General features: G+C 39.7%; 3 protein-coding genes across 3 annotated transcripts; 2 read left to right on the top strand and 1 right to left on the bottom strand.

Annotated features, from left to right (window-relative positions):
* Positions 1-673: 673 nt before the first annotated feature.
* On the top strand, positions 674-5,148 carry ppp1r8b (protein phosphatase 1, regulatory subunit 8b). The gene is made up of 7 exons (XM_046399924.1): positions 674-828; positions 1,335-1,395; positions 1,746-1,899; positions 2,164-2,381; positions 3,183-3,327; positions 3,463-3,527; positions 3,844-5,148. The coding sequence occupies exons 1-7, from the start codon at positions 776-778 to the stop codon at positions 4,195-4,197; spliced, it is 1,050 nt and encodes a 349-aa protein (XP_046255880.1). The 5' UTR covers positions 674-775; the 3' UTR covers positions 4,198-5,148.
* On the bottom strand, positions 4,811-11,574 carry LOC124064968 (cytochrome P450 4B1). The gene is made up of 12 exons (XM_046399922.1): positions 11,344-11,574; positions 10,828-10,972; positions 10,618-10,662; positions 10,387-10,514; positions 10,113-10,237; positions 9,819-9,973; positions 9,553-9,659; positions 8,411-8,601; positions 8,138-8,271; positions 7,029-7,093; positions 6,726-6,808; positions 4,811-5,926 (listed from the first exon to the last, which is right to left on the bottom strand). The coding sequence occupies exons 1-12, from the start codon at positions 11,509-11,511 to the stop codon at positions 5,755-5,757; spliced, it is 1,518 nt and encodes a 505-aa protein (XP_046255878.1). The 5' UTR covers positions 11,512-11,574; the 3' UTR covers positions 4,811-5,754.
* An 886-nt stretch (positions 11,575-12,460) lies between these two features.
* Positions 12,461-14,474, top strand: LOC124064969. Its single transcript, XM_046399923.1, has 7 exons — positions 12,461-12,659; positions 12,802-13,116; positions 13,242-13,523; positions 13,603-13,821; positions 13,907-14,023; positions 14,169-14,209; positions 14,323-14,474. Exons 1-7 carry the CDS (start codon positions 12,578-12,580, stop codon positions 14,446-14,448), a joined length of 1,182 nt encoding a protein of 393 aa, XP_046255879.1. The 5' UTR covers positions 12,461-12,577; the 3' UTR covers positions 14,449-14,474.
* The last annotated feature ends 1,849 nt before the right edge of the window (positions 14,475-16,323 follow it).

The following is a 16,323-nucleotide window of genomic DNA, read 5'->3' as shown; positions in this document are numbered from 1 at the left end:
GAGAGAAAAGGTGATAAAAGTCTCAAGGTGTCTGCAGGGTTGCAGTGGATAGTCAATTTTGCGTCTCTGAAATATATTAATAAGATCAATATTAGGCTATGGGGAGTATTGTATAGGCCCATAAATCAACATCAAAGTCTGTTGGCTGACTTGATTATTGGGCAAGTTCGGCCTGTAAGTCTGTATTTCTCTGCAGTTAGAACTGAATGCATAGTGTATGCACCTCAGGTTGAAGCAGGCAAACTGCCATTACAGTTGCATTAGAAGCAACTGGTGGACAGTTACTAGGTCAGTTTAAGGGGGTATGGCGAAAGTCAACAAAAGTCAAAAGTCATCATGTTGGCTGAAGCACAGAGGACACAAAAAGAAAGCATTGGCTGGACAGGAGTTCAAAAGGCAAAAGATAAGGGGCCATGTGATAAAGAGTCTGGTGAAACAGTGGAGTGGCCTGTTAGAATTTGGGGAACATAAAGGAATGAGTGTGACTTAATAAGCAGGCTAACAGTGGGACTTAAAATACTTATGAAATTATGAAAAATAGGGTTGGCAGATGTGGAAACAATGCTCTCTACATCAGAGTGTGAGGACAGGGATGAAAGTATTATTTACTGTTGTTAAGGCAGACTGGGGTGTAAAGACGACTTTAAAGCGAATGAATATTGTTGGGTGAATAATACCTAAAGGTGGCAATAATGCAACAGCGTGGACGCAGACTGCCGTAAATCCTCAGAGACGTTTACCCAACATGCAGCTCGGCTCGATAAGATGAAGCAAGATGGCGACTAAAACAAGCAAAGAAAGTCCTCCTCCTTTTGATTGTCCATCATGGTGAGAAAATACACACGCTAAAGTTGTAATTGTGTGTATGTAAAGCAGTATCAGATGCAAATGAGCAAAACATCGGCCACATGGTTATTCCTATGGCTCACTCCTTGCTCAGAGGAGTTTGTAGTTAACATTGCTGCAGCTGACGTTAGCAGCTAGCGGTGAGCTAGCTAGTAGGCTAACTCGTTAGCGTTGCCTACAGTTTACCAATGGAGTTTGGAGGAGATGCTGTGCATCATTAAATTAGCATGTTAAAATAGGAAGTCGTTCAGCGAAAAAGATAAGACACTATAACACGTCTGGCCTTTGTATTGATCTGTGATAGCAACACGTGAATAGTTGACGAAATAAAAGATGTATCCATTCACTGACTGTAACTTTGAGGTCCATGTCGCTCAAACAGCCTAGCCAGGACACCCATTGTCACTTGTAATCAATTTTGCACAAATTCTGGGGGTGTGAACTGTATATATACGTTTTAAAACGTTCACAAAACTGTTTTCTTCCAGGGCAGGCAAGCCGCCGGCGGGGCTCCATCTAGACGTGATGAAGGGAGACAAACTGATAGAGGTAACCGGAAGATTGAAGAAGTTACTACTGAACATGGGGGCCCTACCATCAGCTTAACGTTATGTATTGTCCTTTAAGAGCATGCTTACTGTTTTGGGAGGTACGTTAGTTGAATGCACCAGATACGAGCCTGACAGCCCACTTTGTCCCAGATGTGCTGCACAAATGGGATTTTCTATGGCTGCATGGTTTCAAACGGTGCAACAACAGCATCAGCCCCGAGATTTAAGCTTTTCATTGGGAAGCAACATTGTTAAGTTATGACTCTGGGGCACAGAGGCGGTGCTGACCGTTTAGAGTTTGTTTTTGTTTTAATGGCCATGATTCACTGAAACTGTTTCTGTCTGTAGAAACTCATCATAGATGAGAAGAAGTACTACCTGTTTGGGAGGAACCCCGACTGGTGCGACTTCACCATCGACCATCAGTCATGCTCACGTGTTCATGCTGCCCTGGTCTACCACAAGCACCTGAAAAGGGTGTTTCTCATAGACCTCAACAGCAGTAAGACATCATTCAGAATCATACTTGTACACTCATTTTACATTTAGAATCAGTGTTTGGAAAGGGTTGACACGGGCGCTGAAGAAATGTATGCTTTGACTGGTTCACGGGACCATCTTAAAGTATTGTTATTCTATTATTGTTAGATCTTTTGTCACTGGGTGTCAATCATGTTTGATTCAATTCCACTATGACATAACATTATAAAACTGTGAGTAACATGTCCTAGCATATTCAAACCTCATTTGATCATCATTGTTTTAGCACATGGTACTTTCCTTGGACACATTCGTCTGGAGGCACACAAACCTCAGCAGGTTCCCATAGACTCTACAATATCTTTTGGGGCCTCAACGCGGACCTACACCATCAGAGAGAAACCCCAAACCCAAGGCACCGCTGGTACAGGAGACAGCAAAACGGGAGAGGATGAGGAGCTAAAAGGACTGCTTGGACTTCCTGAGGAAGAGACGGAGCTGGAGGTACATTTAGTTTTTAATAATAACAATATTCTAATGCCCTCGAACGTGAACTACAGAAAAGAGAAAATGGGTGTATCTTGTGTCTCAGTTATCACCTTTGTATTCTGAAATTGCTGTTTTAGGTTGACTGCTGTTGGACTCATCAATGTTTGAAATGTCTTTTTGTCCTTTTTAGTTATTTTTATAGATATGTTTATGAAGTGTAATATTTAACATTTTGTTGTAATTAGTTCTTTAATTTCCCTCGGGATCAATAAAGTATCTATCTATCTGTCTATCTATCTTCATAGATTGCAGTGCACTCTAAAACGTGCAGATTCACAACTAGAACTGCATAGGCATTTTTTTTCCATGATTTATAAACAACAAATCTCAGTCGTTGTGGAAACGGGCACACGTTTGCATTTCAACTTCATTTCATCTTAATTTCAACTCCCACAGTTATCCAAAAGAGAATATAGAAATATAGAAATGCTGTTAAACATCTGTTTGCTTATTGATACTTATGCCTGCTCCAACAATCTTTAGACTAGAGAAGAATAGCATTGAAGACGATGCAATTTAATTGACAGCATTTCATCCGAACAACTGTTATTATGTATAATCTATACATCTGCCCCCTAGTGTTTAAAAGACCAGTTTATCCTTACCGGTTAACAAGTCGTTATAGTTACCCAATTTTTATGCAGCTACCTGCTATTTTTCTGCTCAGTCTGGTGTGATGTTATGTTGTAACATAAAAATGTCTTTATCAATGCAGCCACATTACACACTATTCTTCCCATGTCTGCATCCTGCCAGAACCTGACAGAGTTCAACACGGCTCACAACAAGCGCATCTCTCTACTGACGATTGAGGAGGGCAACCTGGAAATCCAGAGGCCTAAGAGGAAACGGAGGAACTCCAGGGTCACCTTCAGTGAGGAGGACGCCATCATTAACCCAGGTATGAACTAAAGTGAAGGCAGTGCTATGGAACACACAGAGAAACGTTCACGCTGAAATAGACCTGTTGTAAATTTGAAGTCATTTGCTTTTGAGATGCACTCTGAAGTAACTCTTTTGTTTTAAATACTTACAGAGGATATAGACCCCTCTGTGGGACGCTTTAGAAATCTGGTGCAGACTGCTGTTATTCCCATCAAGGTAAGCTTTGATTTTTGTCAGTTAAAAACTGATTCAGTTGTATTTTGATGCATGTTGCAGTTGAGCAGCTACAAAGTATTACTGTGTTGGGCAGTCTGGTCACAGCGTTATAATAAAATAATAACTGTTGGCCTGTCCTGTCGTCTTTTGATGAGCATCTGTGTTCTGATTGGTTTCAATCAAAAATAAGTAGTGTACTCATATGGTGTTATACAACCCTTGCAGAATTTTCAGTGGGTTAGCTGTGTGACCTGCACAGTTGTCAGGCGCAAAATGTGTGATTTGTGAATTTAATATTCTGTCATTCCTGCTGCAGAAACGTAGATCAGAAAGTCAGAACACCCTGGGTTTTGATGACCTGGCTTCAAAACGCATTCATGGCTACAGCTTGAGCGCTGGTCTCTATGGGGACTTGCCTCCCACCAGTCATGAGAACCAGCCAACAGGGGCCCCAGGAGGTGCTGCTATGCAGGGAGGACTTCCTCTACCCTTTCCCAATCCAGCACCAGAGGTGGACCTTGCCCCAGAGGCTCCCCAGCCCCCTGTCACTCTCAACCCCACCCCTGTCACAGCCCCTTACCTACCAGAGACCCACAACGAGCCACGCAAAAAGAAGTATGCCAAAGAAGCTTGGCCAGGCAAGAAACCCACCCCATCACTACTCATCTAATCAGTTTCTTAAAGCTGCTGACTCTCAGGTTACTAGCGGATACATCAGGGACTGTGACCTGGCAGAGTTTGAGTCATTCACTTTGCAGTTTTCTCCAGATTTGTTCTGTTACTCATTGTCACCTCGAAAAGGCACACGAAGTTCCTTGTGGTCTGTCACAAGCTGTCATCGAGATTACATGTACAACAGCTGAGCGGTCGGCCAGAAAACAGAACAGATGTCTCGATTGCAAACAAAATTAATTTAAAAGACTCTGCAGTGAGCGTTTGATCCTCGGATTGGCAGTCAGTCATATGTTTGTCTCTGAGTGACAGGCTACATGGATGTTTTTGATGTGGTGGATGTAAAGTTAGATTTTTTTTTTCTACTTAACACGTTTGAACTTTTTTTTTCACTCCTTTTGTATTTTGATAATGATGTTAAACAAAAGGGCAAAACAAGGACTTTTATATAAGAAATTTTACTGTGAGAAGTCAGAAAAGTCAGGATCCACACATGAAGTCAGTTTCTATCATAACCACAGATTTGCTTTTTATGTTAAGTTAGTAACAGAATATAACATAATTGGAAACACAGTAACAAATGCCAACTTTGCTGCAAAAGAAAAAACTAGTAAAGGTTTGGATTTAGTGTTTTAATATTCAAGGAGCATGTTAACATCTGTCACATTCAGCAGAGAACAAAGACGTTTATACAGTATACTTATATTTTCTTTGCCTTGAACTGACTTGAGACATAGGAACTGTGTGTTTGCGTAGCAGCATAAAGATGTGACTGGCCGCCATGAACTGGTGAACAGCTAACAGGTTTACACAGAGTGAAGTCTGGGTTCGACATCAAGGACCGACGGGGTGTTTCACATTTGCAAACTGTACTGGTGACTTCTTGTCTTTGTGGATGTGTGGATTTTGTAATCATATGACTGTAAATAAAAAAACGAATTACTTTTGACTCGTAACTCTGATTTTAGACTGTGGTTTAATAGTGCCATATTGTCCTGGCTCTGATTTTAACTGCCTTTCCTCCAAATGTATGTTGCTCATTCACACGACCGTTGACTCTCTTTTCTGGTTATAAACAGGTTCATGGGGCACAGACAAAATCACTTTCACAAGAGGCCGAAAGCAACTTTTCACCGAGTGGGATTACGTTTTGTTAATTTTTAAGCACTCTTTATGGAGGGGGGGGGAGGAAGACAGTCACAGGCTCCAGGCTCCAGAAGCCTGCTCAGAACTGAGGATTAAATACACTGAATAACTCATTCACAAATGAACACATAAAAATGTTATTTGAAACATTTCTAATTACAAAGCTACTTAAATGCCCTAAAATTTTTCTTTTTTACAGTAAGGGAAACAATGGCACCATAAACACTAGCCCAGTGTGAGAAAATAATTACAAAATAAAAATTCAACAGGAGTTTAAAGTTTCATCATTAACTAAATTATGTATCAGTGTCAAGACTTATCAGGAAATGAAGATACCTGAACTCAAATTTCATCTAACTGAACAATCTATTTTCCAGAATTTCCTGCAGTTATTTATTTCCCTTTACACTTATTGGTCTACAGGTTTGATCTTGATGTGGATGCCATTGATTGAGCGAAGCACCAGTCTGGGAATTAATTTGGGTGTCCAGGCGGGGTCCTCTATCAGGTGGTATTTCTTCAGTGTCAGGGCTGTCACCACTTTCATCTCATTCATGGCGAAGTTCTGACCAATGCAGTTTCTGAGGAAGGAAAACACAAAAACCAGCAAAGAATATGACTTTAGGCAACATGATCATCACTACCAGAATTATTGCTTTTGGATAGATATGATTTCCAAGCAGATCAGCTAGTTATCACCTGATGGGGTGATTCTCAAGTCCCGGACCCCCCACCCCCCCATGCCCTTACGTTTGTTTTTCTGTACATGTTCGCAGAGAAGTTTCATCCCTGAACAATAGCACTACAGTAAATTTCAATATGATGAAACAAATGATGAACTTGCATAAAATAGTTCTTACTGCAGGACTATCGCGTGAACTGTTCTGTTGAATGTTGTCCACAGATTCCAGGTAAATTCAGTTTGTGTGTCTCTTCTGCCTTCCTTTTTGTTCTTTAATATTAAATCCATAGGGGGAAAATAACATTTGCCTATCTCAATCTTGAAATCTGGCAGAAGAGCATGAGAACAAAGAGAAAACCGAGTTGTTCACGAATAAACAAAGATTTAGAAAGTTTGGAAGTCGCGTTCTCCAATTTGTACTGGAACCTACAAACAACATTCACTGATGAGAAAATACACACTAAAATATTTCAAGCCTGATATCCCTCTGAGAGGACTAAAACGAGCATTTCTGCTTGCTGCTTGTGCATTGTTGGATCAGAATTCACCTTAACAAAACAGTTCTAACTGTGTTAGGGGGGCTGTTGCTCGGTTTAACATCCACTAATGCAGGCTTTTGTCAGATAAACCACCAGACGGCGAGTAGCTGTTAGCTTTTGTCAAGTGGGCCGGTCACAAGGTATCAGGTGTCAACAAACCTTGGCCCAGCAGAGAAGGGCACAAATGCATGAGATGACCTCTTGGATGCATTCTCTGGCAGGAAACGCAGCGGGTCAAAGACCTGTGTTGAAACAAGAAGAAAGAAACAAAAAGGCGGAGTGTTAACCATCTGGGAGCCAGTGAGATAACCAATGCTACATTTAATTATCAATTAATTATGCACCAATTTCCTGACTATGTCAGTTCAATTATTTAATGCACTTAATGTGAAGGATGCCGGACCAGCACGGGAAAGAGAAATCATACTTTTATTTATACTTTACTTTTTCAGCTTGACTTACATCAGGGTTTTCCCAGACAGATGCGTTCCTGTGAATCCCAAACACACTTGTTCCAACAATGCTACCTACAAAGAAACAAAAAAAAGTGTGTTTTAGTTTGGGGCTGTGCATAGACTGGATGCATACAAAGTATATGTATACTTACTAACAAACTTAAACCTATTTTAGTGTCAGACACTTTATGAAGTTGCCACATCCATTTGACCCTCCTGTTATGTTACGGGTCAAACTGACCCGTGTTAAAGTTTGAAGATCAAGAAAAAATAGTTTTTTTTCAGTATGAAACTTGTCCTGCTTGCCTTAATTAGAGTACCGTAATTTCCGGACTATTGAGCACACCTGAATATAAGCTGCAGCCACTAAATTTAAAAAGAAAAAAAAAACCTTGTACATATATAGGCTGCAATTGTCTAGAAGCCGCAGGTGTCCACGTTGTCAATCTCTCTTTCGTTGTCGCTCTCAATGTCACTTTCGTCTTGAAGCAAAATCCATAAATTAGTTGCATCATTGTTTAAGCTGCAGGGTTAAAAGCGTGTGAAAAAAGTAGCGGCTTATAGTCCGGAAATTAAATCAACATATAACATGAAAATGGTTCATCTCACATATTTGCAACCACCTCCTGCATGTTTATATCACATAGCTGCTGTTCGGGTCATAAAATATGCACTGGGGCAAATTGAACAATTGATCATTGTTGTTCCTGACTAATGAATACACAAATGAAAAGGGTTAAAGGCTAAAGGATAAACAACCAGTCCTTAGGTCAGGCACTAATTATTGACCAGTGTTTAACTATTATCATAAAACATTTATCAAACGCACATAACTTAAAGAAAATGTGTTGGTGCAACCATAAAAACATATGGAATCTTGAATATTTCACTCTGTGTAAATATATCAATTTAAGAGTTCAATCTATTTTAACTCTCAGATAATGTGGAATAACAACATTAAGAAGACAAAAGGGGAAAATATAGAACAAAGGGTAACTATGTAACGCAAAGCTGACTTTACTTTACAAGTTAATATTTTATCTGTTGCTGTTTTGTAATTGTTGTATGCAACATGATGCTGTCTTATCTAACTTTTCTAAGAGATGATCAACAAACCTGCTGGCAAAGTCCTTCCATCAAAAAAAGTCATGGGCTTGGTGATTTTTCTGGACATTCCTGGTACAGGAGGATAAAGACGGAGGGATTCCTTTATGCACATTGTAGTGTATGGAATTTTACTGAGGTCCTCCCTTGGAATAAGACAGACACCTTGTGTTAGTTGTTGATATTCTAAACGATAAAGTAGCCTAAATCTCACCTTGTTGTGAAGCAGCTTTACTCGCGCTGACTTGCATTGCATGTGACAATATTTTCAAGATGTAAGCCTACCACTCCATGGTGTCTTTGCCATCCAAGGCTTGCATGATCTCATCCCTGCAAAGCTTCTGGTGCTCTGGGTGGCAGGCCAGACAGTAGAGGATGAAAGAGATGCCGCTGGCTGTGGTGTCATGGCCCTCAAACATGAACGTGTCCACTTCTGCTCGTATGTCTTCATCTGACAGACCCTGCTGCTTCTCATCCTGCAGGCCAGATTAAACACGCGCTGCACTTAACAATAAAAATATAATAATATGACATAAGACATGCAATAAAAAGATTATGCCAGTGAGGTTAATGAGTACTGAAGTCTGGTGGATAATGCAAGTATGGGCGCCTTTTCATCAGCTCAAAAGTATAGCAAGCAGAGGGAAGTGGGAACTTCAAACATGGAGAACACAAGTGAAAATTGGAAATCAGGCACTCGACAAGTAGAGACACTTTGCAGGAGAGATTCATAGCACAGACTTATAGAGGTGTTATTGGGCAGCTTGTGGTGTCTTTTTGAGAAGAATCCTAACCCTTTCCAGCTTTTACATAAACACACGCCTACAGTCAGCCCTGTGAAGCAGCTGGAATGGCTTAATGCCACATGAGAGATATTTCTTTATGTAAACGTTACACCCAAGATCAAGGTGATTAATGTTTGCACTGCTAACTTTGACTTTGCTTGATTAACATTTAATAAAACGGCCTGTCTTGTTAGGTGTCTTGTTAATAAGAAAATAATACGATCGCTTGAACTGATTTGGGCAGCTCTGGGATGTTTTTGAATTGAGGCCGCTGCTCAAGAGTGTCTCATATGGTCAAAACAGCCTGGCTGTTGCTTTTGTATCAGTGGCCATTGATATGCTGAACACGAGAGAGCTTTTGTTTCCTTTTGCACTGGGATTTTGCCAGCTACGACCTCAGGTTTTTCAGGTTTCATTGTTTTTTTTTTCTCTTTATCTGTGCCACTGTTTTATGGTCTCATTGTTTGTTTGTTTTTTTTTTAATAAATTATATTTTATTATCATACATTTCTGTGTGTTCATCTGTATTATTGTTATTGTCTGGTGTTTCAAACCTTGCCTGCACATCAACACGACCATGTTGTTACACTGAGTTGAAGTTTTCTTAAATCGGTACATTTGAGCTGATATCATTTCACATACTCTCGCCAAGAGAAGGATGTCCAGAAAGTCCAAGTTTCTCTTGGCCTGTATGCGGTCCATCTCCTTCTCCTCCTTTAGTGCTTCTTTCCTCTTTCTTATGACTTCCTCTTCACAAGAAAAGATAATGGATGAGTATTTGGAGTCTAACTTTTGAAATACAGCAACATGTAAAATGCTGATCATAGATACCAAAAAGTCAGTGTGTGGGTGTGTATTTGGCATTTGTTTCATATTTTCATTAATCAAAGTACCTGTTCACATCTTACCTGTATGACTGTGAGCCACCCTGCACGCTTTTCTGTATCTGAAGCCATGTGGGCTGAGGTAGAAAATGAGGTCACTGTGGTATGGAAATGTCCTGAACCTCAAGTTAATCAGATCGCTAAGTTCATACACTGCTTTTATGTATGTATTTCTCCCCCTGAAATAAGAGTGTAGGAAGACATTGAAAGTTGCATTTGCTCCATTCATGATTCACTCATGACTCAGCAGAAGCAGCAGCCAACTGAGAGCAGAGAACTGAAAGTGTGAATGTTTGAGACGCGTTTAAATGGACTCACCTCTCAATCTGACAGTTGCTGTTGTGGCTGAAGGCACATTTCAGGATGCTGTCCAGTGTCATAAGGCTCACATGTTCAAACAATTCAAAGGCCTCGTTGGTCTTCGCACAACTTTCCCATTTGTCCTGGCAACAGTGAATGAGCAGATGTGAGAAATCTACAACACACACTCATCCAAACAGCCAAAGCTTAGTTTTTTAATTATTTCACCATTGTGAGCTTTATTTTATTTTTATGAACTTCGGTTTACACAACTAAACTCTCATTTACATACCAACATAGTTTTAGCAGAATCTGACATGAGTTTTATGTATGGTTTCAAAACATCGTAATGAAATCCTGGGGTCAAGAGCCGTCTGTGACGGAACCACTTCTGACCTTTCGACACCAATAAGCCATTTCCTGAAGACAAAAAAAAAAAAAAAAGTATGTGTGAATGAGGCAACTAAACAAACAACTCTACAACAAATAGATATCACGTAGGACAGAGGTTAAGGAGCCTCACCAATCCAAGACTCAATAAAATTGTATGAAAGGTTGTCTTTCGGCTCTGTTGGGAAACAAACAAATAAAAGTTTGATTACGGTACTTTGACTTCCAGCAGTAAAGATTTGGCCCATGGCCTCATAAGAGATTATATTAAGCACTGAATAGATTATAATTTAATAATGGTGTATCATTTCAGTATTAAAGATACAAGCAATCGTTCACACACCTGTTGTTGCCAGTATAGTTTTCACATAATCTGGATGGTGAATGTTGAGGAAACAAACAAATGGACCAAACCACAGTGGGAAAGCATAAGGGTACTGCTGTCCAAATTCCAGTACCTTGTCCATGTCTGTCCCATCTTGTTTAAACTGAAATGAATAATTAAAACGCAGGAAGCTTTATATTTAAAAAACAAAAACTCAATCCCGGATCCTGCATTGCTCAACAACTCTTTTATTTAGCAGTGCGTTTGCCTGAACTTCAATATTTACCAACCGCGTGTCTGAATGAAAAAGTATTTAGATAAGCTCAGGCCCACGGAAAATTAGCAAACGTAATGTTTAAAAGGCGAAAGTTAAAAACAGGCCACTTATTATGCAGAACAGGCCGAGAGAAGAGCCAAATGGGTAACCCAAAACTTATACAGCAGGCTGGCTTGACCACAGGAAACTTATTTACCTATGAAAGCTATAAATCCTTTACAACTTTAAAAAAAAAAACCCCAACAACTTTAAAGTACCTGAAAAACATGTCCAAAAAGCCAGTGTCCCGGTGGTCCTGGAAAAGCTTCATAACCCCGAAGATTATCCCTTCTCTGGGCGAGCAAGACGGTTAACTTATAGACGACGTAAACCAGACAAAGTAGACCAAACAGGTGATGCATGCCGAGAGCACCAGCGAGCTCCATCCCGGCGACGTCTGAGTCCCGCTGGAGGAAAGCCTCTTTCCAGATGACAGAAGGTAAAAGATGGCAAACGGTAATATGCAGAAAAAGATAGGTGTGACGTAATCACCGGACGGTGGGCGGGGCATCTGCTCGGTCAGGCCTGTCCCACAACAGGGAGGGATATTAAATTAGAAATTATTTATTATTAAGAACATGAAATCCACGCCAGTGAAAGAGTACGAACAGACGTTTAAGTATAAGCTTTTGTTCTTTTCAACTGATTTACAAGTGAGCTCATTGGTGTATAAAACAGCCTTAATTATGATGCATAAACAGCATTGAGTGCAAACCGCAACTGTTGGCGCCTTCACGTGAGAAATCACACTCGTTACTGACGAACGTGCGTGCCTTTGTTGAGCTCAAACCACAACGGGTTGTCGTGTTAAACTTCTTCAAGACTGAAGTCAGAATTATCTAACCTTTAAAGAGGGAAGCAAGCGGGTGAAAATCTTCTGTAAACGTTAATAAGCTTGTTGCGCTCAGTGTGACTAACGTAAACTTTTCCATTGTTGTTCTTTCCAGCTGTTGTTCTATCAGTGTCTGCTCTAAAACATCTGTGAACTTATCAGCATACATTTTATGAAGTGAAGTAGGTCAGTCACTGCAAGACACTCTGGTTAAGATAAGATAAGAACTAGTTAAAGTCAAAGCTTGGCAGATGAGTAAACTACTTTAACAGCACAATGACAATTCTTTCTTTGTTTATTTGTTTCACGCAGATAATTTACAGCTTATCTCACAGATGTATGGAAAGTGTAAACTGTCTGACACCTCTATGTTGCTGTTGCACATCCAAACTGCTACAAAAAGCGTTATTAATGTCACGCAATCAGAAGAAGAGTGGGTGAGCAGTACCCAGTGTAAATTTCCTCTGCAGAAGCTGTGGGACCACTTCCGATATGTCATTTCATTTTACATGTAAAAAACCTGCTGATGTGATGCAGAATCTCTGATCTGCGTTTTGAAGAGCAGTGGCATTGAGGGGGTGTTTCTTTGTGTTCACTATTGTCTGCATTTCTTCACAGACATGATTACCTCAAGAATGAAAATGCAAAAAAGCTTTACTTTGCTACTGATGATCTGGAACTCTTGTTTTGCCTCAGGAAACAGTAAGTAACCGACTAAAACACTTATTTTACACTGTAGTAAAAATACAGTTTTAGGAAGCTTCTGCTGTCTGGCTTTACATTATTAATTTTTTTTGCACTTTTCAAGCTATTGTCTGTGTATAACAGAAAACTTGTATTTTAGCAGCCACAAATCACCTTCAGTTCTCACTGGGATGTCGAGTCGTGATACCATGTCGACTTTACAGAAGTGACTCAAACTCCCTCAAATGGTTTTACAAGAAAGATGAACGTAGTGGCTCAATCCGGATATTTTTTCAAGATAAGAAAGGGCTACCATACTATCACCGACCCTTAAATCCCAGAATAAAGGTTTGGCACAATGGCTCCTTGGTCATTGATCATCTAAGGGAGGATGATGAAGGCCGTTACTGGTGTGAAAACTGCTTTCAAGACAGTTGTCAGAATAAAGACTACAGAGTCATCAGTGTGAAACAAGGTCAGAACGATTTTATTTCATAAGTGAATATATAAAGTACCCAACCGTCTTGTGTATCCACTTCTATACATTTGCCAAAGCCAAAGCTTTAGTCAAGCAAATGCTACATTTTCTTTTCTTTTCAGAAATTCCGACAGAAACTAAAACATCGTACGTTAAGGAAGGCAGCAATTTTACTCATGCATGTGTGGGTGGGCTGACTAACATATGGTGGACTTTTAAAACAAGCAACACGACTGCACTCTGGAGCTCGGCCCAAAAACCAGAATCTGACTTTGTGAATTCCAACAAGTCTGTACACATAGTAAATGTCAAAAGAGAGGATGCTGGGAAATATAGCTGCTGGACAAGTGGATGTGATGGACACGGACAGAAGCTACTTACTATCAACTTGTGTGTAATTACAGGTGAGAAAATAACACGAAAACATGCGATGATTTATGTCAAAATTAAATTTAAACTTATAATCTTTTTGTTGTCTTACAGTACATCACCATGAGGATTCATCTGTTTCTTGCGTTGTGACGTGTGACACGAAATTCAGTAACATCAAATCAAACAACGCATCAGATGTGGAGACAGACGCAAAGACAGTGTCTGTAGATCAACACAGGTTTTTAAACTGCAGCAGAAAACAGATGTTTGATGGATACAGCACAGCCGACAGCACTCGCAGTCCGTCGAATGTTTTCAGCAAAACAACAGGTGGGTGTTTCGCCTCATCTCTCTTTAAAAAGCTCATGACCTGGATAAGAAAGACTAGCAGTTCTTTTGTTTTTTGGTGTTACAGGTGCATCTACAGGGCCCAAATATCCGATTCTTCTTTACGGAACGTCAGCAGCGGTCACATGTCTTGTTTTTGTGGCACTTTTAATTTGTTTGTATCTCAGATCAACATTGCAAGCAGGTAGCTCTTTGTCTTATTAAACTTCCTGTTTATTTCTCGTTGGTCGTTGTGGCCCACTGCCTTGAAACAGAGCTTCACATGTGACGCTGGGTGAGGCAAGTTTGTGTGTGGCTGATGATTCTGTTTCTGTTTCTACCTTTTGAAGCGTTTCCTGTGCGCCTTTTTTCCAGCGACTTGAATGACGGGGTAAGCATTATATACTGATGATGGGGTAACCAAATGCAACTGAACATGCGGCAGTGAGCAAGCATGTGCGTTGTCTTGTTCGGGTGGTGACATTTCTTTCTTCTTTACTGCAGGCGGAGGAGGAAGGGACGGCCGTGGTTTATTCATCACTTGTCATCAGACCCACTAAGACAGAAAACTGTGATAAGCCCTGCACTGATTGTGTGTACAGTGAAATATATATGGAAGGTGTTCATTAAATTAAATAAAAATGGTCCATAATGAACACAGAGTGCACCTCCGATATTATATGATTGAGAAAACAAAAAATGTTTCATTAAAAGAATGTTTGTGACTTTGAAGCGCTGGGTATTTTAGGACGTTTCCAAACTTTGAGTGCTGACTGATAAGAACTGATTGTGTAATGTAATGTACTTTTTATCACAAGCCAAAGAGAAATATTGCACTATTTTACTCCACTACGTTTATTTGACAGCTGTAGTTATTTGCAGAGATTAGATTTAACTTTATTTAAAAAAACACAAGTTTACTCACCTTCCAAAGGAACTTTTCTACTTAACTGCATTTTATGGGGAAATACAGTAGTTTTTACTCCACTACATTTATGTTGTTAGATTTTGTTATAGATTAAACTGTGCAGGAGTATCAGCTATGCGCACTGAATGAGACTAACATGAGCCTCACCTATCCAGTAAGCTCACTGTTTCCACATGACATTTATGGTGGCACTTCAGCTCTGCAGTAGGATGCCATATTAACACTGAAAGAACAGGGACTTTTTTTTATATTTCTCTTTTCCTCTAAAGTACCCAATTATTACTCTCTTTTTCCAACAGTCTTGTTTTCTTTCATAGCTGTGCCCTTTAGCTTTGAAGTTAACCATTTATGAACTGGCAAGCGTTTCATTGGTATATGACACAGTTACATTGTAAATTGTATTAGAAAGCATTACAACACACACACACACACACACACATAAATACACAATATTTCAACGGTATGAGTACAAAGATCACTTTTACTTTGATATTTTTAAAGCATATTTTGCCTTCTAAGGGATCAGTTATCGCTGTTTGAAAACAAGTTGCATCAACAAGACCGCACAGTACTTGCCCAATTTGTTACATGTTTGACACATCTCAGTGTAAGCTAACAAGCTGCGCATGCAAAGAAGTTTGGCTGTAGATTAAAATTAGATCTATAATCTAGATCTATATCTATGTAGATGTAGATATATCTATATATATATGTATGAGAGAATATGGCTTTGGTAGCCTACAGATAGGCTTTAATAGAGGGAAATTTTGCAATCAGGACTTTTACCTTGAAACAGGTATTTAATAGCATGCTAAGTAGGAAAATGTTATAAATTATTTCTTTCATGACTTGCCCTATAGGTACAAACTGTGCTCCTGTAGGTGGCTGTAATGTGCCTGAGGGTTTTGCAAATCACTATGTAAAAAAACACAAAACGAAACAAAAAAAAAATCCAGGGGTGGGCGGAAGGAGAGAAACTGGAGGTGAATCAGTTTGAATGAGGCAATGGAAAGGAACAGGGGGAGGAAAAGCAGAGATGTCATGATAGAAATTAAACGGAAACCCAGCTGACTCAAACAAAACTGACTGGAAGCAACAGATTTTGAATTTGTCATGAAATCATGAGTAAGGTTAAAGAAGGTCAAGCTAACTGATGTAAAAAGAAGTGCCACCGACTGTCTCAGTGATGTAAACTGTTGGATGGCCCAAAACTTTCTTCAACTCAACAATTCAAAAACAGAAATTATGCTGTTTAGCCCTCCACATTCCCAAACACCAATCAGTCTTCGTCATCTGTCCACCAGTCAAAAACTCTGTGTTATATTTCACTCAAACCTCAGCTTTGACTCCTAAGTCAAAATAAAAGGACAAGACTTTTGCTGTCAGAGCCCCTTGGCTTTGGAGGAGATGGGGCTTACAAGGTCAGTGACTTCTTTTAAATCACAAAACACACTTTTACAGACTGGCTATTATGTGTATGTATGTGTATTTTTAATGATTGTTCAGCACTTTGGAAACCCGTTTTTGAAAGGTGCTATATGAATAAAGTTATTATTATTATAATAAATGTTAGATGT

This window comes from Scatophagus argus, chromosome 9 (genome assembly GCF_020382885.2).
Source record: "Scatophagus argus isolate fScaArg1 chromosome 9, fScaArg1.pri, whole genome shotgun sequence".
Lineage (NCBI taxonomy): Eukaryota > Metazoa > Chordata > Actinopteri > Scatophagidae > Scatophagus > Scatophagus argus.
This window is presented reverse-complemented; position numbering and strand designations above follow the sequence as displayed.